The following is a 24,402-nucleotide window of genomic DNA, read 5'->3' on the forward strand; positions in this document are numbered from 1 at the left end:
AACACCACCGTTAGGTCAGCTGTATTGTCTTTGAAGACCTGTGTGGTAGTATGTCCCTGAAGCACGCATGGAAGGCTAGGAAGTGAGAGCAGTGGTGAGGCGGGGGACACTGAGGCCCAGAGTTGCAGCCTTGGCTTTGACTCCATCTCACACAGGGAGCCATTGGAGGGTTTTCAACAGCAGCAGGCTCTAACTTGTTCTTGTCTCACTTTGGCTCTTGTGTTCACTGGATTGAGGGGAACACAGTTGGATGTGGGAAGCACTTTTCAGTGAACCCTGTGTGGACTAGAGAGAGACCCGAAGGTGGTAAAAAGTGGCTTGACTTTGGAAACATTTTGAAGGCAGAGATCAGATATGGGGTGAGAAAGGATTGCAGATGTGCCATGGTTTAGGCCTGAACAATTGGAAGTATAATCATAGGTAGAAATTTTTATGAACTATGCTCATAAAAAGTTGTACTTGAGATGTGTTGCAATGTTTTAAGTACATCTCTTTGTTTGCAGTTTTGTATCCTTCGTTCTGTGCTGGTACATTCCTTGTTAACTCATTTCAGCCCTTAACCTTTTCACTAGAGGAAGTGTGTGTTCTATCTATGTCAATGGGCAGTTTATTAGGAAACTATGGTATAGTCAGGATTAGTCTGTTGCAGAGTCAAGCTAATAGCATTTTGAATTGGAGCAGCCACTGGACTGTGAGGAGTGCTCAGGTGGTCCTTTGTCCTTTCACAGGGGCTGCTGTCTTCATGGCTTTGCATTGAGAAGCAAGTGGTACTGGAAATCTTCCTTCCATGCTACACCTTACTCTGTCCTGTTGTGAGGCTTACACCACAATGAAAAAAAACTGCATTTATGTTTAGATAGATGGAGCATTATTTCCCTGATATGCCTCTTATAGTTTGTTTGTTTGTTTGTTTTTTATCTTTTTGAGAGAGGGTCTCCCTGTAGCTCCAGCTGGCCTGGAACTCACTAAGTAGATCAGGCTGGCCTTGAACTCACAGAGATCCACCTGTCTCTGCCTCCTGAGTGCTGGGATTAAAGGTGTGTACCACCACACCCAGCAGCTTATTATAGTTAATATCTATATTTGCTGTACTCTTAAATGCCCAAAGAAAGGTCTGTTTTTTTGTATTTAAATTGTTCTTGCTTTTTTGCTCTAAGTGCCCTTCTAGAAGGTTTCCTGAGGATTCTGAATAGCTTCAACCTCATATAAAAGATACATATTTAATGGCTGAGGCTTGTTGGGTTCAGGCTCATTTAAGATTCCCCAGTAATAATGATGTCTCTTTCTTTAGCACGAGTCTGCCTTGCCCTGGGATGACCATAAATCACAAATTACGTGGCGTGGGGATGGACAGTTTTTTGCTGTGAGTGTTGTTTGCCCAGAAACAGGTATGGAAATAAATTATAGTTGAAGGATTTCTTTACCTTATTAAACTTTAGGAAAGTTTTCTTCCCTTTGAGTAGAACATTACTTGTACAACATAAGTAAAGTTGTGCTGCCATAGATGCCAAATAATATAAGATTCAAAGAGTTCTTTGAGGCCATCATCCTTACTTGCTAAGCAACAACTTAGAAGAAAATGATTGGAAGTTGTACTTGAGATTTGTCCAACTGTTTTAAGTGCATCTATTTGTTTGACTCCACTTTCCATGCAGGGGCTCGGAAAATCAGAGTGTGGAACCGAGAGTTTGCTTTACAATCAACCAGTGAGCCTGTGGCAGGACTGGGACCCTCCCTGGCTTGGAAGTGAGTAGGAAAGCAAACCTGGGGACTTCTCAGACAGCTTCTTGGGATCAGGATGTAGGGGTGTGGTACCCATAGAAAGCTGATGTTTAGGTGACACAGGAAGATGAATGGAAACTCAGGAGACAAATACTTTCTCTTTCATTTGGCTGTGGTCCTGTGTTTGTCTTCTTTCTTTCTTCTTTTCCATTAGAAGGGAGGTCAGTATGTGAGGTCTGTGGGGCAAATGAAGCTTTTGTGAGAACTAGGTAAAGAGCTTCCTTCTGAACAAATTTCAACAGTAGGGGTCTGCTTGCTTAGAAACCCACAGGCCAAATTTGAGCTTCCTTTCATTCGCCTTCTTGGTCTGGTACCCTGTGTAGGTCACAGCTTGCCTGTCATATTGGCTGCATGTACATTATAGTTAGAAGAAGGCACTTATCTTAGTAGCATCTGTTACATACAAAACTACTTAGTTTGGGTTACAGTCATCTTATTTTCTACCTGGTGGCATTGGGTGTTATTTGTGCATTTGAATGAAAACTCGGAGACAAATATGAGTAAGACGAGAACTGAGATGCTTTCAGTAGAGACGTCTTAAATAACCTACCTAAATGTGGAATATTCATAAAGTCGTAATTAAAGAGGAAATAGATTAGTTAGGATATTGTGCTTGGCATGGTATAGAAAATTTGCTAGGTTTTGAAGGAAAAAAAATCACCCAGTTGCAGTTTGAAATCTATAGGCAGATGTAGGAAGAGTCACCCTTTCCTCCGGGCAGAGCCTTTCATACATATAACTGGGGTGAACTCTTGCCAAGAGACAAAGGACAGACACATGGGGTTTAAAACCCCATGACCCCAGCACCACAGAGAAACAGTACATTTTCTTGGAGAAAGATTTTTGTTTTTTTGCTTTTGTTTTTTGCTAGGAAAAACTCTTGTTAAATCTCCTCTGTTCCTAAGAAAATGGGGAACTTTTATATGGACTAACACTGGCTTTGCTTTAAGACCCTCAGGCAGTTTGATTGCATCTACTCAAGATAAACCCAATCAGCAAGATGTTGTGTTTTTTGAGAAAAATGGACTTCTTCATGGACAGTTTACTCTTCCTTTCCTCAAAGATGAGGTTAAGGTAAATGTCTCAGTTGTTTTCCATCCAGTTTAGTGCATTCTCCTCAGCTATAGAGGTTTGTGTTTGATACAATTATTTTTTTTTAACATTTTATTATTTTTATTTTTTATGTATATGAGTGTTATGCATGCATGTAAGTAAGTGTACCTGTGTTGTGCAATGCCTGAAGAGGACAGAAGAAGCTGTCGGATCCCCTGGAACTGGAGTTACGGACAGTTGTTAGCTTCCATGTGGGTGCTGGGATTTGAACCCGAGTCTTCTCCAAGAACAGTCAGTGTTCTTAACGACTGAGCTATCTCTCTAGCCCCGTGTTTGATACAGTTTTAAATAGAAACTGTGGTATAGAAATAGTGGCTTCTGGATTTAAAAAACAAAACAGAAAACATTGTGTCTCTAAAGACATTTTTGCAAAACAGAAGTGGCATTTCTTCTAAACACTAGAAAAAAAATACTAATATTTATTGTTTATTTAGATATGACCATAACTTTTCCAGTATTCAGTACACTTTTCGTTTTAAATATTTCATCATTAAGTAGCTTCTATACCATTTACGTCCTGCTGAAGTGTGAAGTCTTTTGGACTCTTTAAGCATAATACATATTTTAAGTCCATTATTTAATGACATATTTAACAGTTTTATGTAATGACTGTAGATTAACAATTTACAGCTAGAAGTCAGTTCAAGTAATGCGGGATTACTTGGTTTATGGGAGCAGGGAATTCAGCTGTTGTGGTAAAGATCTTGGAATAAATAAATAACTAAAGGTCTAGGATGTCTTTCCCCTCTAGGTAAATGACTTGCTGTGGAATGCAGATTCCTCTGTGCTTGCTGTTTGGCTGGAAGAGCTTCAGAGGGAAGACAGTTCTACCCTGAAAAGCTATGGTATGATGGTTGTCTTATTTGGGTGCAGGCCTCATAAATTGTTGAAAGCAGAAGATTGTGGGATTTCCTTCATCCTTCATTCTTTCTACTTAGTCCCTCAGTGAAAGCAATGAAGTGGAAGTCCCTAGATGCACATGGGGAGAGGGTTAGGTTTTGATCACTTAAGGTTCAGTTATGTATGAGCCAGGGTTCTCAGAAAACTAGAACCCATAGGGGGTACAGAGAGGAGAGGAGAGGGGAGAGTAAGAGAGGTGTGGATGCATCTGTTTCAAGGGAATTGGCTTATGTGCTTGTAGGGGGTCGCAAGTTTGAAATCCTAGGGCAGGCTGGGAAGTAAGGCAGGATTTCTGTGTTACAGTATTGAGGCAGAATTTCTTCTTTTCTGGAACCTTCAGTTTTTCCTTTAAGGCTTTCAACTTGTTGGATGAGACCACTGATACTATAGGGGGTAATCTGCTCTATTTAAAGTCAGCTAATTGTAAATGTTAATCACACCACCTAAGCACCCTCACAATAATATGTAGATTAGTTTTTGACTAGGACACCACACCCTAGCCAAGTTAACACACAAACTTAGCCACCACCGGTCATCAGTGCTTTGTCTACTTGGATAGCACCACTGCAGAAATAACATCAACCTAAAGAATACTGTGAAGTGAGTGAATTTAGATTGGACATAAGAATCTTTTTTTGAATTTTAAGATTTATAGACATATACACATTTAAGTATAGACTTATATAAGTATACTATTTCCTTTCTTTTGTTTATTATTATTATTTTTTCAGTCTTGGGACACTACCTCAGGGTCTTGGATTTATTAGGCATGCCCTCTATCACTGAGCTAAGCCCCAACTGCAATCTAAAGTTTTAATGAAAATATTAGTAATAATGAGAAAAAGAAAAGCAAACAAAACTATAGTTCTAGGACTCAGTAATAATCTTTGTGAAAATTATCTTGTTCTCTGATTTTAGGTATTTAAAAATTTTTTTGAAATTTTATGTGTATGAATGTTCTACCTGCGTATATATAAATGTACCTGTGCATACAATGCCCAAGGAAGCCAGAAGAGGGTACCAGATCCCCTGGAACTGGAGTTATAGCCAGGTGTTAGCCACCATGTGGGTGCTGGGAATCGAATCCAGGTCTTCTGCTAGAGCAGCCAGTGCTCTTAACCACTGAGTCATCTCCCCAGCCACTTAATTATTTTTCACACAGGATCTTATTATATAGCCCTGGCTAGCCTGGAACTCATGACCAGGCTGACCTCAGACTCAGAAATCTGCCTGCCTCAGCCTTCTGAGTGCTGGGATTAAAGGTTTATGCCACCATACCCAGCTACTTTTTGCATTTTTGTATGTATATGTCAGTATACATAGGATCTCATTTTTATTTAGAAGTATAGGCATGCTACATGCTATTTCATAACTTGCTTTGACACTATCACAAGCAAGTTTCCATTTCATATGCATATATGCTTCATTTTAGATTGTTGTGTACTAAGCTGTGCCATTTTATTAACTTTTTTGCTATTAGATACTTGCATTAACTTCTCATTATGATCAGCATCAATGCAGTGAACATTTTTGTTTTTTGAAGTTTTTTTGCTTATTTTCTAAGCGGCTTTCAAATTTTTTAAACAATTAAACCTTTTAAACTGAGATAGAGTTAAGTAATTTTTTCATTCATTTATTCAGCGTTGTTTCTTCTCAACCCTGATTGCACCTTTAATAAAAACAGTGACATCCAGGCTTTATCTCAGAATTGGATTCATTCTGTTGGGATACAGAATCCATGGTAGTTTCTTAATTAATTTTTGATGGTGTTCAGGATTGAACCCAGAACCTTGTGAAAATTAACAAACCAACCAAAACTTCCAAATGGACTTAATATACAACCTCTTGAGAGCCACTGATTAACCATTTGTAAAGTGATAACACTGTGATAGGCTCAGGGTAACAATGCTATAAAGAAAAACTACAGCACCTGTCCTCATGAGTATGAGCCTAGGGTCTAACTGACCAACTCATGTCTATGTAGAAATACTGTAGTAGCATGATAGATTAGAGTAGGGAACGGGTTAAGTAAATGCATTCTATAATGTAACTAAAATCTTAACTTATATGTGTCTTCTATTAATAAAGGCCAGGTTGGACATAACAATTTTAATACATATTACGATGATTGAGTGCATATTAATCTTTGTGCAGCTGGATGTTGGTCAGTATTAGATAGCCTGGGACATAATTGCATGCAAAACACCTGCAAGAAAGGATGTTAAACCCACAGACCACATGTTAGGTAGGGGTCCCATAGTATTGTATCGCCATTGGCAATGGTCTGACCTCGTGTAAGTATACTTAGTGGTGCTTGAACTATATGATCCCTATTAATGACACATTTCTCAGCATGTATCCCTGTTGGGTGGTGCAAGGCTGTACTTTTTATCTGGTTATCTTCTGTTCCACTTTGCTTGGAGAAAACTCACTAAAATGCTGTCTTCTGTTCACTTTCTTTCATAGTTATAAGGTTTAAAGGTAGAGAGAAAAGTAAACACGTACTTATAACCTAAGTGATGTGTGGTATTTTTGTCTTTGTAGAAAACTTTTAGCATTGATTATTATTCAGTTATTTTATGAAGAGCCCAAACAGGGAGAAGAGTTATTTGAAACATACATAATTATGTCCCAGTCTACAAGTGATGTGAACTCTGGTCACCCAGCCTCTGAAAGCCTTCTTTTCATTCTCCACTGCAGTTCAGCTCTGGACCGTGGGAAACTATCATTGGTATCTCAAGCAAAGTCTGCCCTTCAGTACCAGTGGGAAGAGCCAGATTGTATCTCTGCTGTGGGACCCCATGACACCATACCGGCTGCATGTTCTCTGTCAGGGTTGGCATTACCTGTGCTATGATTGGCACTGGACCACTGATCGGAGCTCAGGAAATAATTCTAGTGACTTGGCAAACGTGGCTGTTATTGATGGATGTAAGTTGCTGTGAAGTGTGTCCATGAACATACAGGTTCTGAGCCAGGGCCTGCAGATGCGATGGCTTAATCAGAACAATGGGGAAATCTTTCAGTCGTTTGGTTTATTTTTACTTGTTTGTTGTTTCTGATTGAGTGAGTGCCATTAGGTAGGTAGAGTGTATATTTTGCTGAGCACTGTAGTTCCTTCTCATCCGACCTTCCTGTGCTTGTGACTGTCATACATTTACTTGTCTAGCCTTAAAAAAAAATCTAACGGTTTTGTTCCCTTGCAAAAAATAGTCGAGCCTTGTGAGATTGGGTGTCTTAGCCTTGTATTGACCTATGCACTCCACTTGTGTTGCCTGATGTATACACTTGTGAATCACCTCTTTCTCTAGTGTGTTTAGTTCAAGCCCTAGACGTCTGTCTCTTAAGAGAATTGGGTTGGTAGTTTTTGTTTTTTTGTTTTTGTTTTTATTTTTTTGAGACAGGGTCTCCCTCTAGCCCCAGCTGGCCTGGAACACACTTTGTAGCCCAGGCTGGCCTGGAACTCACAGAGATCCACCTGCCTCTGCCTTAAGAGTGCTGGGATTAAAGGTGTGTGCCACCACACCCAGCTTGGGTTGGTAATTTTTAATTAGGTAGTGGAGTTGGGGGTGGTGAGCTGGATTGGTGAATGAAATAGCTGCCTAATTGGACAGTTTAGTTATTGCTGACAATGTAAAGGAACTCTTGGCATACTAATTATGTTCTGCATGGTGGTTGTAATACCAATCCTGTAATCGTGTTCTGTATAGAGAACTTAGTCCTGGCTTTTTACTAAATCTTATATAGAAAAGTGCTTTTGGTGGTGGGGGCTGTCTTTTGAGACAGAATCTTGGTATGTATCCCTGACTGAACTCACTTTAATACTGGGGGGCTTTAGAAACATGGCAGTCCTCCTGCCCCAGCCTCCCAATTGCTGGCTTTAAGGACTTTGAAGGTATTGATTATCCTAGTTTAGTCTGGCTTCATAACAGGCCCATGTTTAAAGCTGGAACTCAGACCTCCTGACCTTTTGGCCTTAATCCTTGGCACCTCAAACTTCAAAGTCCAGTCTAGGTCTGGAGGCCACAGTAGCCAGATAACAGAAAGAACCCCTCCCCTACTCACAATGTTTCCAAACTTATTCATGAGAAAAATACTAAACAATCTTTTGAAGAACTGCTATATGCTTTCTACCAGTTATCACTTAGTGCCTATTTTTATACATAGAATATCCACACATCTAATCCTCCTCTTTATTGTGCAGACAGGGTATTGGTAACAGTCTTCCGGCAGACCGTGATTCCACCTCCTATGTGTACTTACCGACTGCTGAACCCACACCCAGTGAATCAAGTCATGTTCTCTGCACACCTCGAAAATAGTAATGACCTTGCTGTCTTAGATGCCAGTAACCAGATTTCTGTCTACAAATGTGGTATGTTAAAAGACTTACTAAGATAGTCTGAATCCAGCTCCCCCTCCTCCTCCACAGAAGCAAGTTATCTTAGTTCCAGTGTTTCTAAAATTTATAAAGTCTATACTTGATTTCATTGTCATGATGTTTAATTTGACTGCAGTTTGATCTTTTCCTAAATCCTAGTCTAATTCCTAAGAACATTTCCTTCTGCCTTATTGATCTTAAAGAGTCACTTACTTAAGGATAACATTTAACTCAGGAAATAACATAGCTTCTTCTCACCTCTTTAATGGGCTTTCCTGTTTCCTTTGCCTTTGCACATACTTTCAGCTGATCTCCCTTTTCCTAGGAGCTATGTCAGAAATGGCTTTTTCCTGCTTTATAGAGGGTATATGATACCAGAGGTATTGCAGTTTGCTTGAGCATGTGAATGGGCAGGGGCTTCAATACCAAGTCTTCCAGCTCCTACTCCCAGTCTACTGGAAAACCAGTAATTTGGTTTTATTTGTGAGTTTCTATGGTTATACCGTATAGCAATGGTAGCTTTGGTTCAAATACCTTTTGACGTTTCAATAGAAACAAACCTAGATAGCTGTTGAGAAAAAATAACTGAAGCTAGTTAATTGCAATAATGTTCCCCACTTTCAAACCAGCTTTTCTTAAATGAGCAGCCTACTTTATGTATGAATTCTCTTTAGATATATCACCAGTTTCTCTGATTTCAGTTTCACACTGTAAAATACTATTATATATAGTCTTTCTTAAACTTGTTAAAATAGCTTTTAAATAAATGATATTAACAGGTTCATTATCCAGGCTGTATAGTCTGTCAGATGGTGAGTGCTGTGCAGAAAAGTTAAGCAAGAGAGGGACATAGGGAGAGTGTGGGGACGATAGTGAACTGCTGGGGAAGGTGACCTGTATTTAAAGTCATTTGGGAAATCTTCTCTGGGAAGGTGATCTTTACACAGAGACCTGCTGAGAATCAGAGTGGGAAGCATGCAAATATGGGGTAAGACTATTCCAAGCAGTGGAAAGCCACAGAGATGCCTCTTGTGTTTAGGATGTAGCCAGAAAGTCAAAATGACTGCAGCAGGGCAGATTAGGGAAGAGTGGTTGGTGGGGTCATGATAGGGAACATCATCTTGTAGGCCTGGAAGGCTTTTACTCGGAGTTAGCTGGGGCCCATTAGAGGTCGTGGAACAGAGTATTTAGAGGATGGTATTGGCTGCTGTGCCATGAACTAGGTTAACAGCTGGAAAGAGAATATGAGTGCTAAGGACTGGAGGATGTGAGGTTGCTGAGAGATGAGTGACCACTGTAGGGGGGATAGAGTGCTAGTGTGGAGAAGATGCCCCTGACCTAGCCTTGCTGAAGGGTTGCTTTTATTGGTGAAGATTGTGACTGACATGGTATTAATGGAAAACAGGTTTTGGTCAAGCCTGAACGGTGTGGGAATTTAAGGAAGGTGGAGGTTGGTTATTTTCTGGATTACTTTACTTGCCTTCTAGAACTCATGAGTTGTAAGATTGTACACTCTTGGTGTTAGGAGACAGTTTGCGCTGACAGTGTTTGCATTTTTGTTTTCTAGGTGATAAGCCAGGCTTGGACCCCACAGTGAAACTGGGAGCTGTAGGTGGAAATGGATTTAAAGTTCCCCTTAAAACACCACATCTGGAAAAGAGATACACGTAGGTTTTTAAATATCTTGGACCTCTGGGAACAGAATCAGCCAGCATTTTGTCCCAAATTCACCAGGTTGCTATTCTGTGCTTGCTGCTGAGGGGAGTGAAGTAGAGACTCGCAGCAGGCGAGTGAGTCCTGGCTTTCCAGCATGCTTGTGTCACTTACCTTGCGATTATCATATAGTCTAGTGGGTGGCAAGGAAGGTAGAGATGAATGCCAACCTAGACTCCCATTCCCACAACTACTCTTGGTTCTCCAAGAGGAATTGTGTGAGAGAGATGAGACAGTAAGGCACAGTTGCATTCTCTTACATAAATGGGGGTGTACCAGGTTGCTAGTGTGAATGCCCCACTTCACCCTCTGTCTTGGTCTCATTCCAGATTCTAGGACTTCTGGGTATTAGAATTTTAGGCTCCTAAGTTGAAATCAGAATGCATTTTCCCATTGAAACAGCATTTCAAGTCATTGACTGTAATGAGCACCTCAGATCCACAATACGCTTGGTAAAAAGACACATACGAAATTATAATTCTGCTTTTGTGAGAAAGTGTGTGTGTGCGTGCGTGCGTGCGTGCATGCATGCCTCTGTGTGTGTGTGTGTATGTGTGTGTATGTATGTATGTATATGCTTGTTTTGTTTTTGTTTTGTGTTTTTGAGACAGGGTCTCCCTATAGCCCCAGCCATCCTGGAACTCGCAATGTAGACCAGGCTGGCCTTGATCTTAAAGAGCCGCCTGCCTCTGCCTCCTGAGTGCTGGGATTAAAAGTACGTTCCACTGTATCCAGTTGAAAACGTTTATTATTTTTATTTTTTTTGAGACAGGGTCTCCCTGTAGCTCCAACTGGCCTGGAACTCACTATGTAGACCAGGTGGCCTTGAACTCACAGAGATCCTCCTGCTTCTGCCTCCCGAGTGCTGGGATTAAAGGTGTGTACCACCACCACACCTGGCTTAAGGAAAATGTTTTTAAAAGTACCACTCATAGAGTACTTGCAAATAAAGGAATAAAATTAGAAGGTAGATAATGTTTCCTAAATATATGTCATATATTAAATAAATACATAGTTTTCAAATGTATATGAATTGGGACCCATTTAGTCACCTCATGACTAGATGTAAAGAAAGAAAGGAAAAGACTAGGTCCTTACAGTTTTCTTCGGGGCTATTCTAGTGACCTAAAACTTCCCTCTACCTCTTAAATGTTTTCACTCTTTGTACTGGCACAGAGGTTTGAGACTAAGCTGTAGTACATGAGCCTTTGGGGGGAATGTTCCAGATCTGAATTTTAGCATCCAACTTAAAATGACTAGATAGGTGTAAGACAGATTAAGAGTGAAGCAGTTTAGGAGCTGGAGAGATGGCTCAGCAGTAAAAAGCACTGACTGCTGTTGTAGAGGACCAAGGTTCTGTTCCCAGCACCCACGTGGCAGCTAATAACCATTGGTAACTCCCATTCCAATTGATCTAACTCTCCTGATCTTGGCAGGTATTGCATGCATGTGATGCACCTACATATGTTCAAAATACATGAAAATAAATCAATAAAATGTTAAAAAGACTTGAGGCAGTTTAGAATTGGGCTATTTAAACTTTTTCACTCTCATCCCCTTTTCTCCTGAATAATTTGTATTTGAACCTGGGTATCTAGACATATACAGTAAGTATAGAGATCAAACATTTACTGACAATCATAAATTTATTTTAAAACAATTCCTTGGGGTTGGGGGGATAGCTCAAGTCAGTAAAGGGCTTCCATAAAAACCCGAGTTTAAGCCCCAGAACCCATGTAAAAAATGCCAGACATGTGGCATGCAGTTATAATCCCAGTACTGGGGATGTGGGAGACAGGATGCCTGGGGCTCTAGCCTAATTGGTGAACTCCGGGCCATTGAGAAGCCCTGTCAAAGGTTGCTGTTCTTGAGGATGTCACTCAGAAGTTGTCCTCTGGCTTACACACATCCCCCACAAGAATAAACACCTTAAATCCTTGGTACATCCTATTTATTAAAGACAAAAGCAAATTTACATACTGATGAGATGCATCTGCTCATTTAATTTTACATAAATAATTAAATCTTAGCTGATTTGATTTTGTAGACCATGGAGTGTTTTCAGTATTTTTCAGAGTTGATGGATATTTTTATTTTATAATTATCACTTCTGGGAATACCACTTTTTGTGTATACATACTACAAAATGTCAGAAATATTTTTAGGGCCATTTCAGAAGTTGTTGACAATTCTCTTTTTAATGTGAGTGCACCTGTGTCGTGCAGTGCGGCAGAGATCAGAAGATGGGCTTCAGAGTCCTCTGGAACTGGAGTTAAGGACGGTTTGTAGCTGCCATGTGGGTGCTGGGAATTGAACCCAGGTCCTCTGCAAGAGCAGTCAGTGCTCTTAACCACTGAGCCATCTCTCCAGCCCCAGAAATTCTTTTCTAATGCCAGTCAAGTCAACTATTCAGACAGCCATTTTTAAAATCAAACATTCCAACATACTACTATATCTAATAGTATAGTAATTTGATACTTAACATGCTGAGGAACAACAGTACAAAAATATTAAAAAGTATTTGTTTTCCATAATTAAACCATTATGATTCTGTAAGAACAAAAAAAATATTGTGTAGGAAAAACAGTGCGATTCATAACTTATAATCATCTCAAATGTGAACTGAAGTGTTTCAGGCAGTGTCGGTTGGTATTGCATGGCATGATGACATGTGCACTGCGGAGCATGCATGTTGTGTGTTCAAACCAAGGCTGTAGGGAAGTTGTGTGATGCAGCATATGAGAGCTGCTCCAAATACCTTGCGTTCGTTATACATTTGATACTGAATTCATTTTTAGTCATTGTGTATTCAGAAAAATTTTGCTATTACCAAAATTTTTGAAACCCTTACATTCAGTCATGTGGCTACGTAGAGTGCTGCAACCCAAATTTTACAAAGCTGTTGGTTAGAATGTAGGTTCATTCCTAAAAATAATTGAGAGGAGGGTAAGTTAAAGTCATTTAGAGAATATTTCATAAGGACATGAATCTTTATTTCTTTCTTGAGGGAAAAATTTGAGTTGGATTGGGAAAGAATTGGGAAAACACTGGGGAGACTCAGAGCCGGGACTCCTCTGTAGAGAGAACTCTGGCCCTTGGCTGTGTGTAGTGGAGAAGCTGACTTCAGGGACAGCTGGCTGAGTAGGCAGATCATACTAGGGACCCACTTCTGAAGTGACTGCTATTGATTTGCCTTGGAATCCAAAAGGCAGGAAGTCACCTTTATTGGTTCCTTTATGAAATGACAAAAGCAATGCCCAGGTCAGATGTATACATGCTTCCTCAGGAAACCATTAGAAGGAACGAAACCTATTAGTCATTTTGATGTGGGGTACTTAGGACAGGACCCTGTCCTCTGAGACTCAAATATATGCTGGCATCTGGTTTGAGTGCTGGCAATGGGTGTCATTAGTGTAGACACAAAAGCAGGTAATTTTCTTATGTAGTCAGTTTCCAGAAAGGTGAAACAATTTAAAATAAAAACATTTGGGGGCTCGAGAGATGGCTCAGCGGTTAAAAGCAAAGACTGCTCTTGCATAGGACCTGGGTTTGGTTCCCAGCCCCCACATGTGGCTAACATCCAGAGCTGTAACTCCAGTTTCAGGGGATCCAGTATCCTCTTCTGACTTCTGCAGGTATTGCATGACACGGGTGTACTTACATACATGCAGGCAATACACTCATGCACATAAAATAATAAAAAATAATAAAATATTACGATAAATAACATTCTTAATTCATATTTTGTGGGATTCTGGTATTTGGTATTAGCTTCAGTTTCTTCATTAAGGAAAGATTTTAAAAGGTGAATGATCTTAAATCTTTATTCTTATCTTAGCTATCCTTTAATATTTAAAACAGAATTCGGTTTGGGAATAATGAAGGTGAAGAAGCAAACCCACTGAGGCTCAGCCTTCTCACCTGGATTGAGGAAGACATTTTCCTGGCTGTAAGCCACAGTCAGTCCAGCTCACAATCTGTCATTCACCGTTTGACTGTGGCCCCCTCTGAGATGAATGAGGAGCAAGGACAGCTCAGTGTCAGGTACTGAGTTTCTTCCCCGTAGCCCACCTGTTACATTAACAAATGGAGTTATGAATGGTCTCTTAGGAGCACAAGGCTTTCTTTGGCTTGTAGTAAGCAAGGCTGAGGAGCAGTAGTAGTACCTTTCTTGTTAGTCATACATAGCAAGATGGTTCACTGTAGTTCTGAGTCCTGTCAGAACAATAGACCAAAATTATGTCAAGCAGTGAAAAGTAGTACAAATAACATCAGGAAGGTAAGACTGCTTTGTTTATTTTGTTTTGTTTTGAGACAGGGCCTCAACTATGTATTACTGGCTGGCCTGGAACTTTATTTGTAGATCATGCTGGCCTCAAAATCACAGAGATTTAACTGCTTCTGCCTCCCACGTACTGGAATTAAAGGTGCACACCAGCATGCCTGGCTAAGTTTAAGATGGATTAAGTATTTTAATTATCTACTCATACTTCTGCAAAGTAATTATTAAACCTTACAATTGGTTTTAGTAGGTAATTATCATTGGTGGTTTTCATGGGCTAGTAGTGTATTGGAATTTATCTACATGAGTATGCTTTGTTTTTAAACAGTGGTGTCAGAATCCTTCTTTGGTCCCTTCTGTCCTCCCTGCTTCATACCTGCCACCATTTACCACTAGAAAGTCTCTGTTCTTTCACTGAAGTTCCCTGCTCCCTGGACCTGAGTTTGTTTTGATTTTGTTTTGACTCATGATTTCTCCATCATGTAATAGTACCAGTTACTGAAAAATCTTCTCTATCATGCAAACTGTGGGGTATAAGAGAAAATATTTTCTGACCAGCTGCCAAAATATTTCAGGCTCCCAATGGCAAGATTTGACAGCTTGGTTATACACTCTGTTAACTGCCAGGTGCATGTGTAATTAAAGCCCCACCAGTTAAAGTTAATATTTGCAGAATCTTGATACAAAATAAATTTATTATATAAACAAGTTACAATACAGTCATTACTCCTAATCTTTAAACTACAAAGCTTTGTGATCCTGTGAAACAACTTTTTGTGAGAGTGTCTAGGTGTTGAATGTTCTGTATTAGATGTGTGAAGTGCTGAAAGTTAACCAGGATCCGCTTTCAGAAAAGAAGAGCAGTTTATATTAGACAACACAGTATATCTAATTGTGTTTCTAATTTCTTCAGATTTGAAGTTCTAAATGAGCAGTCATTTGTAATATATTTCTGCTACTTTGACTTTTTTTCTTAAAAGACTTTGTTTGGGTAAAATATTACTGTTTTGGGGATTCTCTTGCAGAGAATCCAGGTTGGAATCCCAGCATCCACATGGCAGCTAACAACTGTCTATAACTCCAGTTCTAGGGAAAACCAACACCCTCTTCTGACCTCTGTAGGCATTGCATGACATGGGCGTACCTATCTACATGCAATAATATACTCATACACATAAGATAAAAATAATAAAGAAAATATTTTTAAAAATATTAATGTCTTTAAGAAATGTGTAGCCAGTTTTGGTGCACATAGGCAGGATATGCTGAGGAGGTGGAAGCAGAGGGTCAAATGAAAATCAGATGACTTCTGTGAGGTCTTACAGGACCAGATTCAATCCCAGGACCAGATTCAGTCCCATCCAGGCCAGCTCATTCTGTTCTCTTAATCTGTGGCAGGTAATTTGTCACCACAAAATTTGAAGCTTAGTGGAGAAAATAAATATTGTTAGAATTTTTAGGGTCCTTTTTGTAGATTTATTTTTTTAAATTAAGCTCCTTGAATGAAATACTAGCATTGGCTTTGTTTTTATAGCTACCTCCTCTAAGAAATCCTACTTCTGGGTTGGAGAGATTGCTCAGTGGTTAAGAGCACTGACTGGTCTTGCAGACGACCTGGGTTCAATTCCCAGCACCCACATGGTGGTTAACAACTGTCTGTAGCTTCAGTTCCAGGGGATATGACGCCCTCTTCTGACCTCTGTGCACATTGCATGACATGGGTGCACTTACACATAAAATAAAAATAACAAATAAAATACATTTTTAAAAAATAATTTATTGAGAATTTCATGCATGCGTATAAGGTGTTTTGATCAAATCCATGCCCACTCCCTACCCTCCCAATTCCTCCCATATCTCCCCATCACTTTTTTCTGATAACTTCATGTACTCTTTCTTCTTTGATTTTTTTTTTTTTTTAATGGGGCTTTTGGCTACTCTAACATCCCCCCTTCTGAATAGATAACCCTAAAATCTTTTAAGGATTAGATAAAAGCTCCCAAATGTTTTCAATGTTTTGACCTTTGGAACGGAGCAGGTTGCTAAGGGGCCAAGGACATTGTGGCTTGTTTTTCTTTTGCTACTTTCAGTATTCTCTCTTTGTTCTGTACACTTAGTGTTTTTACTGTGATGTGTCATGGGGCATTTCTTTTCTGATCCTGTCTATTTGGTATTCTATATGCTTCCTGTATTTGTATGGGGATGTCTTTTCTTAATTTTGGGAAATTGTCTTCTAAGATCCTGTTTAAGATCTGGCCAACACCATTAACCTGAAATTCTTCTCCTTCCTCTATTCCTATGATCTGTAGATTTGGTCTTTTCATGGTGTCTAACATCTCTTGCATATTCCATTCCTGTGTTTTTTTAAATTTTCCATAATCTTCGCTTGAGTGGTCCAATTCTTCAACTTTATCCTCCAGTGTTGATATTCTGTTTTCCAGTTCGTTCATTCATTCTAGCGGTAAGGCTTTCCCCTGTTGTTTCAAGTTGGCTTATTGAGTTTTGCACTTCCTTTTTCATTTCTGTTTGAGTTTTAGTCTATGTTTCTATCTCTTTTATGAATTAATTCAGTAGTTTAACCTTATCTTCTTTTAGTTTTTTAATTTGTTTATTTGTTGTTCTTTTTTCTTATATGAGAATTAAGTTACAGTATGCTTCTGTTTGTATTATCGGGGTGTCTAGATCCTTTCTTTATTGGTTATGTAATGCTGGTTGGTACAGGATTCAGGTTCTGTCTGGTTTAATTTGGAGGGAACTGATGGCTTCAGATCAGCTATTCAGGAGTATCCACAGAAGCCCAATTCAGGTTCCAGTCAGGTATATTCAGGATTCCTTCACCACGTGGAGGTAGGATAAAGGGGCTCTCAGCCAGTCCCCTGTGTTCTCAGGCCCTCCTCCCAAGGGAGGCCAGAACTGGACACTCTCTGCAGGTATGCTGAGATTGGAGCTGCTACACTGATGGAGGTCCAAACCCACTCTCTCAGGCTGTCTGAAATAAATTTATATATATATATATATATATATTATTACTTTTATGTATATGAGTGTATTGCCTCCATGTAAGTGAGTGCACCTGTGTCGTGCATTGCCCCAGAGGTCAGAAGAGGGCTTCGGATTCCCCTGGAACTGGAGTTAAAGATGGTTCATAGCTGCCATGTGGATGCTGGGAATTGAACCCAGGTCCTCTGCAAGAGCAGTCAGTGCTCTTAACCGCTGAGCATCTCTCCAGCTCCCAGTATTTTTCTTTTAAAAGAAATCCTGGGCTGGAGAGATGACTCACCGGTTAAGAACACTCATTGCTTTTGCAGAAGACCTGAGTTCAAATCCCAGCACCCATATGGCACGTAACAACTGTCTGTAACTCCAGTTCCAGGGGATCCAACAGCCTCTTCTGTACTCCTCGGGCACTGCATGACACGGGTGCATTTACCTACATGCAGGCAATATATGCATACATATAAAATAAAAATAATAAAATAGTAAAAAAAAAGAATTCCTACTTCTCTTGGTTCATTTAAAAAACATTTTAATTATTCTTATTTTATGTATATGAATGTATTGCCCATATGTGTGTAAATGCACCATGTGCATGCAGTGTCCACAGAGGCCAGAAGGTGGTGTCAGATCCCTTGGAACTTGAGTTACCAACAGTTGTTAACTACCATGTGAGTGCTAGGAACTAAACGTGGGTCTTCTGCAAGAACAGCCAGGGCTCTTAACTGCTGAGCCATCTCTCTAGCCTCCCCTTTGTTCATTTTTTATTTAGTGTTACTGGGAATTGAATTTCAAGTCTTGAACATTCTAGAACAGCATTCTGTCAGTGAGCAATGTCCCTAGCCTTCTTTGTATTTGAGGGTGGGTTTCAGTAAGTAGTGCAGGCTGGTCTTGAACTCACTCTGTAACTCAGGCTGCTCTGGAGCTTGTGATACTCTTTCTTCAGTTTCCTAAGTAGCTGAAACTACAGGCCTATCTCACTGGGCCCAGGTAATGCAGTTTACATTTTATGAATGTTATTATGGGGCTGGAGAGATGGCTCAGCCGTTAGGAACACTGATTGTTCTTGCAGAAGACCCGGGTTTGAATCCCAGTACCCACATGGCAACTAACAACTGTCCGTAACTCCAGTCCCAGGGGATCTGACAGCCTCTTCTGACCTCTGTGGGCATTGCATGACATGGGTGCACTTAGCTACATGCAGGCAATGCACACATACCCATAAAATAAAAATAATAAATAAAAAAAAATTTAAAAAAAGAATGCTATTGTGTGTAATGAAGGCATTACCTGTAGTAAGTTATGATGAACTGCTGCCAGAATAGGAATGGGGACTTCACATGGTAGGCAGTTTGCCTATTTATTGATTTTGTGGAAAACAGTGTCAGTAGCAGGTAACTCTTTACCTGCACTTGGACTTTACTTCTCCATCTGTCTGTCTCTATGACTCTCTCATTACATCAAAATAGGCAGTGTATCAGCAAAAGGTCATTGCTTAGTTTCCAGTGTGATAGTATCAGTGAAATGTCTCCACTTTTAAAAAAATAGCCTATATACCTATCTCTTTGTTTACTTTTTTTTCTCCAGTTCATCTGTGGTGGTAGATGGAGTCATCATCAGTTTATGCTGCAGTTCCAAAACTAAGTCGTTAGCATTCCAGCTGGCTGATGGCCAGGTACTCAGGTATCTATGGGGTAAGTATTAGGAAAGCATGTTTACGACATGTATAAATGTTTAATTCTTGAGAGCATCACTGGTTAGTCTTGTCAGAGCAGCATCTGTCCTGGAAGTTGCTCTGTAGACCAGGCTGGCCTTGAACTCAGAGATCTGCCTTCCTCTGCCTCCTGAGTGCTGGGATTAAAGACATGGACTCCCTCCCCACCGCCCCCGAGTTACTGCTTTTTAGTATACAAAGTAATGGTTTTTATTATGGCAATCTCGTACATAGTTTTTGTTCATCTTCTTTCCCCACTTCCCTCCCCCATGCCCCTGTTCCCCTCCTTCAGGTCTCCTAACTTCCCTCTGCTTTCGTGTCACTTATATTCTGTTAATTTTCTTCCTTCCACCCTCCCTTCAAGTTTCATGGCATGTACCCACACCCCCAAACACATATAAAAACATAATTTAATTTTTGCATGTGAGGGAAAGCGTGCAATGTTTGTCTTTTTGAGTCAGAGTTATTTGGCTCGATTGTTAGTTGGTTGTTGTTTGTTTATTTGCCATGCTGGGGTTCTAGCCCAGGGCCTCACACTTGTGCGGCAAGCACTCTACCACTGAGCTACGTCCCCAACCCAGTTAGGCCTTTTAACTACCCTGGAAAACTCTCTGCTGTAGAGTAGTACTGGCAGTTGTATTCTCCATTTTGGAGTGTTCTAACGAACAGAAAGTAATATAAATTGCATGCTGAGTGTTTTGGCAAGTATTGGTATTGTTCCCCTCCTCACCCCCCACCCCCCAAAAAAGAACTGATCAGCTATTTATAAACCAAATCTGCCAATTTTGCAGAATCTTCCTCTCTGACTGTGGAACCATGGAAGAACCCTGGTGGATTTCCTGTTCGATTTCCTTATCCATGCACACAGATTGAAGTGGCCATGATTGGAGGAGAGGTGAATGTACACAGGGCAGGGAAACTTGCCACATAGACTAGTTACCCAGGGACCGAAGGTATTAGGTGGGAAAGATGGGCTTTGAAGTTGAACCCGAGTCCCCACTAAATCCAGGCACAACAGGAAGATTTCTTCCTTTCTTGACCAACACCTTTTTAATCTATAAAAAGGGAAAATTAGAGTCTTTCAGAGTTCAAAGGGGAATTCAGTTTAATATATATAATTGGCAAATTTTATTCCTAGTTTATAGACTATTCAAGGCTTATTAAATAGCTTTTCAGGAAAACAGATATGGTCTCAGGAATAATAATAATTTAACAATTGTCATTCCACAAATATTAGAAAGCTTATATTGAGATGACTGTAGGAATACAGTAGTTATGAAACAAAACTGACTTAAGACTTTTTTTTTTTTTGATGTGGAATCATTCACATTGACCAAGGAGTAAAGGCAAGAAACAGTGTGTAATGGTAACAAGCAGTGCGATGTTTGGGTCTAATTAAAGGTGGTAGTTATAAGGATGATGAAGACAGCCTCTGTGAGGCAGTGATGAATGTGCTGAGATATAAAGAAAGCTCTCCTTAACAAAGGAAGGGTGGTCTCAGGAGAAAGCACTAGAAACACTGAGTTTGGAAAGATCTCATTCAGGAAACTGAATGGAAGTGTTGTGGTTGGAGCTGATGACAGTGCATAGCAAGGAGTTTGGGAAATATTTAATGAAGGTTAGGAGGTTGTCCCTGGGCAGCAGAGTGGCACTGTGGCTGGTGGCTTTCTTCCCCACCATGCTATCAGAACATGCTGACTCACCCTCTTCTGCTTCTTCTCACACCCCTCTCCCTAGTTCAGCATAGAAGCAAGAAGATGGGCCTGCAGGAGTCATGGACAGGGCAGAGTAGGGCCCTTGGGCGTCACATAGCAGATATAGCAGGTCATAACCACCTGCTTCCATTGCATATCCTGGCTCAGTTCCCCTGCCCTGAGTGGTGGCCTATACTGCCCTTCCCACTTGAGACAGTGTCAAGTGAGGGTGGGGGTGGGGGGTGACTTTGGTAGACAGAAATGTTGGGGGTAAAGAGAAGCAATCACTTTGTCTTATTTTTTATTTTTCATTTCTTAGCTTTTTGAGACAGGGTCTCTCTTTAACCCCAGCTGGCCTGGAACTCGCCATGTAGACATGCTGGCCTTGTTTTCACAGAGATCTGCCTGCCTCTGCCTCCTGAGTGCTTGGGATCAAAGGCGTGCATCAAGCCTATTTTATTTTATTTTTTAATAAAGATTGATTTACTTTTATTTTATGTGTACAAGTGTTTCACCTGCATGTATGTATATATGTGTACCAGGAAGACCAGAAGAAGCTTCCTCCCCCCAGCTGCCATGTGGGTACTGAGAATCGAACCTGGGTCTTCTGCAAGAGACGCAAGTGCTTTAACTGCTGAACCCTCCCTAGCCTCTCAAACAACAACAACAAAAAAAAACATTATAATTAGAAGAGAAAATCCTACCCATTACTCCCCCCACCCCCGTCCAAAAAAAGTATCTGGCTGATCAGAAGAGTAGGTTGGAGAGGAATGGAATGGGGTTCAACATGGAGACTTTTGGGGGTAGAGTGAGACAGGGGAGAGAAATAGGTGCAAAATAGCATGGTAGGTAGCAGTGACAGAGCTTGCTGCTGAATCGGTATCCTAGTCCACTTTGCTTGGACTAGTCTTGTCCTGGGTATGTACATTCAGTGCTGATTATGAAGGCTTGGATATGAAATCTCAGCGCACTATAAGTGTCTGATAAAAGTAGTAGGTTTATTAGCTATGAATAGAGTTGGTTTACGTCATTGTGAATAGAGTTATTTATAATTTCAGTTTCATTTCTTTGCAGGAACGTATCCTTGGTCTAACTGACAGGTGTCGCTTTTTCATCGATGACACTGAGGTATCTGGGCTTGGTTTGGGTTGATCCTTTTCACAGTGTTACCTGCAAGTACTATAGCTGATTTCTTCCTGGCCTCTTGCCTTGTTGCAGGTTGCATCAAATATCACATCATTTGCAGTGTATGATGAGTTTTTACTGTTGACGACCCATTCCCATACCTGCCAGTGTTTCTCCCTGAGAGATGCTTCCTTTAAAAGTAAGCTCTCCCTATGCAAAACAATATAGTCCCTCTTCCAATGCCCTTTGAAGTTTTGATGGTTCTTCAGAGCTTCTCCTGCTTTGGCTTTTTGCCATGGAGTCCTATGCTTGCTTATCTAGCCTGTTTTCTTCAACTACACTATCTTGGGTAAATTATTCTGCTTCATTTACCAAAGACTTCCAAGAAAAAAAGTCCTTTCTTAAGTAGCATATGCTAAAATTAAAAGTCTTCATGTAATTTATTATGCAGCTCTTCTAATACTCTGCATGACCGTGTAGAGCCCCAGCTGGCAGTAGGCACTAGGCTCTAATGCTTCTTTTATCACTGTCCACCTACTATTATACTTCTGGACTCCATCTTGTTTGTAGGATATTAGCATCATTTTCCTTCTATTACTGTTCCTCCCCCTAGTGTGTTCCCAAAAAAACATTTTCTTTGCTGCTGACAGACTCTTTTTCCAAGTGGATGGTTATAATGTGCAGGTGATACTCAGAAATACAGAAGCTGCTCCAATCCCTGTTTTCCCAGTTGCTTGAAAAGCTGTGTAGAGAGGGCCGTTTCCAGGAATTATATTACAGGAAGAGCTAATGATCTTGAGGCCAAATGGGACAACAAGGAAACTTGGTTGTTAACTGTAGTATAGACAAGATCAGGTGCATTCAGGATGGTATGGCTGTAGACTCCTTATTGTATTTCAGATAACATGTTTGGTTTCAGAAGCAGCTACAGAAGTGTGGCTTGCCATGATAATTCCGAAGGCTTAGCCAATGGTATTTTCAGCATTACAGGCAGGTCTTTGTGGCAGTCCTGTAGCTAATGGGGAAATTCTACGGAAAGTAGAAAGGGGTTCCCGGATCGTCACAGTTGTGCCCCAGGATACAAAGCTTATATTACAGGTAAGCTCAGTTTTTTCAGTCTTTCTGATTGTCACTAAATCAAGACTAAACAGAATTCTTGCAGATTGCATTTTAGGCTTTGTTATAATTTTAGACCATACAAACCTTTCTTTTTAGCTGTCTATTAGCTTTACTAAGGAGTGTTTGTTGATACAAGCTCACCAGTAAGGCCCAAAAAGAAGCTTTTCTTGAAAGTCAAGATAAATATTAAGTACAACTCAATTCTGCTACAAGTGTGTTCATTTTGCTTTGTGGTAGTTCTTTAGGAAGCATCAGGTAAAATTGTGTATCTTGGTGGTTTAAATGTTTTCTGGTTGATTCAAAATGTTACTCTCTTGATTTATTTTAAGATGCCAAGGGGAAACTTGGAAGTTGTTCATCATCGAACCCTGGTTTTAGCTCAGATTCGGAAGTGGTTGGACAAGTAAGTGGCTGGTTAGCTTGTTGTGTTACGGAGAAGCTTTAATAAAATCCTTTTTTTACACATATCTTTACCTTTCAGATACTTTTCTTGTGTTTTATTCCAGAAGAAAATTTTGTGAAGCTCTTCATATAAAAGAAAGCAGATTGTTTTGGTTTTCTTGAAATAGGGTCTCACTGTGTAGCCGTGGCTCGCCTGGAACTTGCTATATAAATCAGGCTAGCATGGATCTCAACAGAGATTTGCCTGCCTCTGCCTCTTGAGCACTGGGACTGTAGGTGTGTGTCACCACACCTGGCCAAGAGGGCAGCTCTTAATCCAAGGGGACCCAAACGGGCTTTAAGTGACCTGTGAGTCTAGGGAAACTGTGTTAATATGTGTTGGTAGATATGCATAAAGAAAGCCCAATGTACTGGGCTTGGTGGTGCAAGCCTTTAATCCCAGAGGCAGGCAGATCTCTGTGAGTTCCAGGCCAGCCTGGTCTATATAGTAAGTTCTAGGCCAGCTGAGGCTAGAGAGAGAACCTGTCTCAAAAAGAAAAAAAAAAAAAAAAATGCTTTTATGCTTTTGTTTTGTTTTTGAGGCAGGGTCTCAGTCCAGGCTGGCCTGAACTCATGATCCTCCTGGGCCAACATTCTGAATATTGAACCCTAAGGCTCTTAAGATTTATAGAGGGGTCTTTGACCCTGTGAAGTAGGCTACTAACATAAAGGAAGTGATTGAATTTCAGAATCTATTTGGAGAAAGCTTTATACTAGAAGGGTCTATGTTGATGTTTTGTTGATAAAAGTAGATCACAGTTCTTTGGTGACTTCTGTTGTATAAATGTGAGAGGATTATGTAGTCCATGTGACTAAACCACAGATTTTAAGGGGTCACTTAGGTTTTTTGTTATTGTTTTTGTTTTTTCCCTTCTATAATTTCAGAGTAGAAATCTAGTTGTTTGACATTTGGGTTGTAATCTGAGTGTTATAATGAGAATACACTGGGCCAGAAAACTTAGTTTACACTTTGTACCTATTTCCTCTTTCCTCACAGACTCATGTTTAAAGATGCATTTGAATGCATGAGAAAACTGAGAATTAATCTCAATCTGATTCATGATCATAACCCTAAGGTAACTTTCTAAATCTCGTGTACTTTTACTTGAATAAAGGCAATTGGAACTAAATCTCTTACCCACTT

General features: G+C 40.2%; 1 protein-coding gene across 2 annotated transcripts in view; it reads left to right on the plus strand.

Moving 5' to 3' along the window:
• The window catches only part of Elp1 (elongator complex protein 1), a 60,427-nt gene that overhangs the window by 10,035 nt on the left and 25,990 nt on the right, over positions 1-24,402 (plus strand). For both annotated transcript variants that reach the window (XM_008854649.2, XM_017803640.2), the window contains exons 7-21: positions 1,292-1,388; positions 1,656-1,746; positions 2,733-2,856; positions 3,647-3,740; positions 6,496-6,726; positions 8,000-8,170; positions 9,744-9,843; positions 13,751-13,933; positions 18,753-18,859; positions 19,671-19,774; positions 21,648-21,701; positions 21,792-21,897; positions 22,681-22,796; positions 23,147-23,220; positions 24,256-24,334. In XM_008854649.2, coding sequence (XP_008852871.1) covers positions 1,292-1,388; positions 1,656-1,746; positions 2,733-2,856; positions 3,647-3,740; positions 6,496-6,726; positions 8,000-8,170; positions 9,744-9,843; positions 13,751-13,933; positions 18,753-18,859; positions 19,671-19,774; positions 21,648-21,701; positions 21,792-21,897; positions 22,681-22,796; positions 23,147-23,220; positions 24,256-24,334 — 1,731 coding nt within the window. The remainder of the gene's footprint in view (positions 1-1,291; positions 1,389-1,655; positions 1,747-2,732; positions 2,857-3,646; positions 3,741-6,495; positions 6,727-7,999; positions 8,171-9,743; positions 9,844-13,750; positions 13,934-18,752; positions 18,860-19,670; positions 19,775-21,647; positions 21,702-21,791; positions 21,898-22,680; positions 22,797-23,146; positions 23,221-24,255; positions 24,335-24,402) is intronic.

This window comes from Nannospalax galili, unplaced genomic scaffold (assembly GCF_000622305.1).
Source record: "Nannospalax galili isolate Female #2095 unplaced genomic scaffold, S.galili_v1.0 scaffold666, whole genome shotgun sequence".
NCBI classification, from domain to species: domain Eukaryota; kingdom Metazoa; phylum Chordata; class Mammalia; order Rodentia; family Spalacidae; genus Nannospalax; species Nannospalax galili.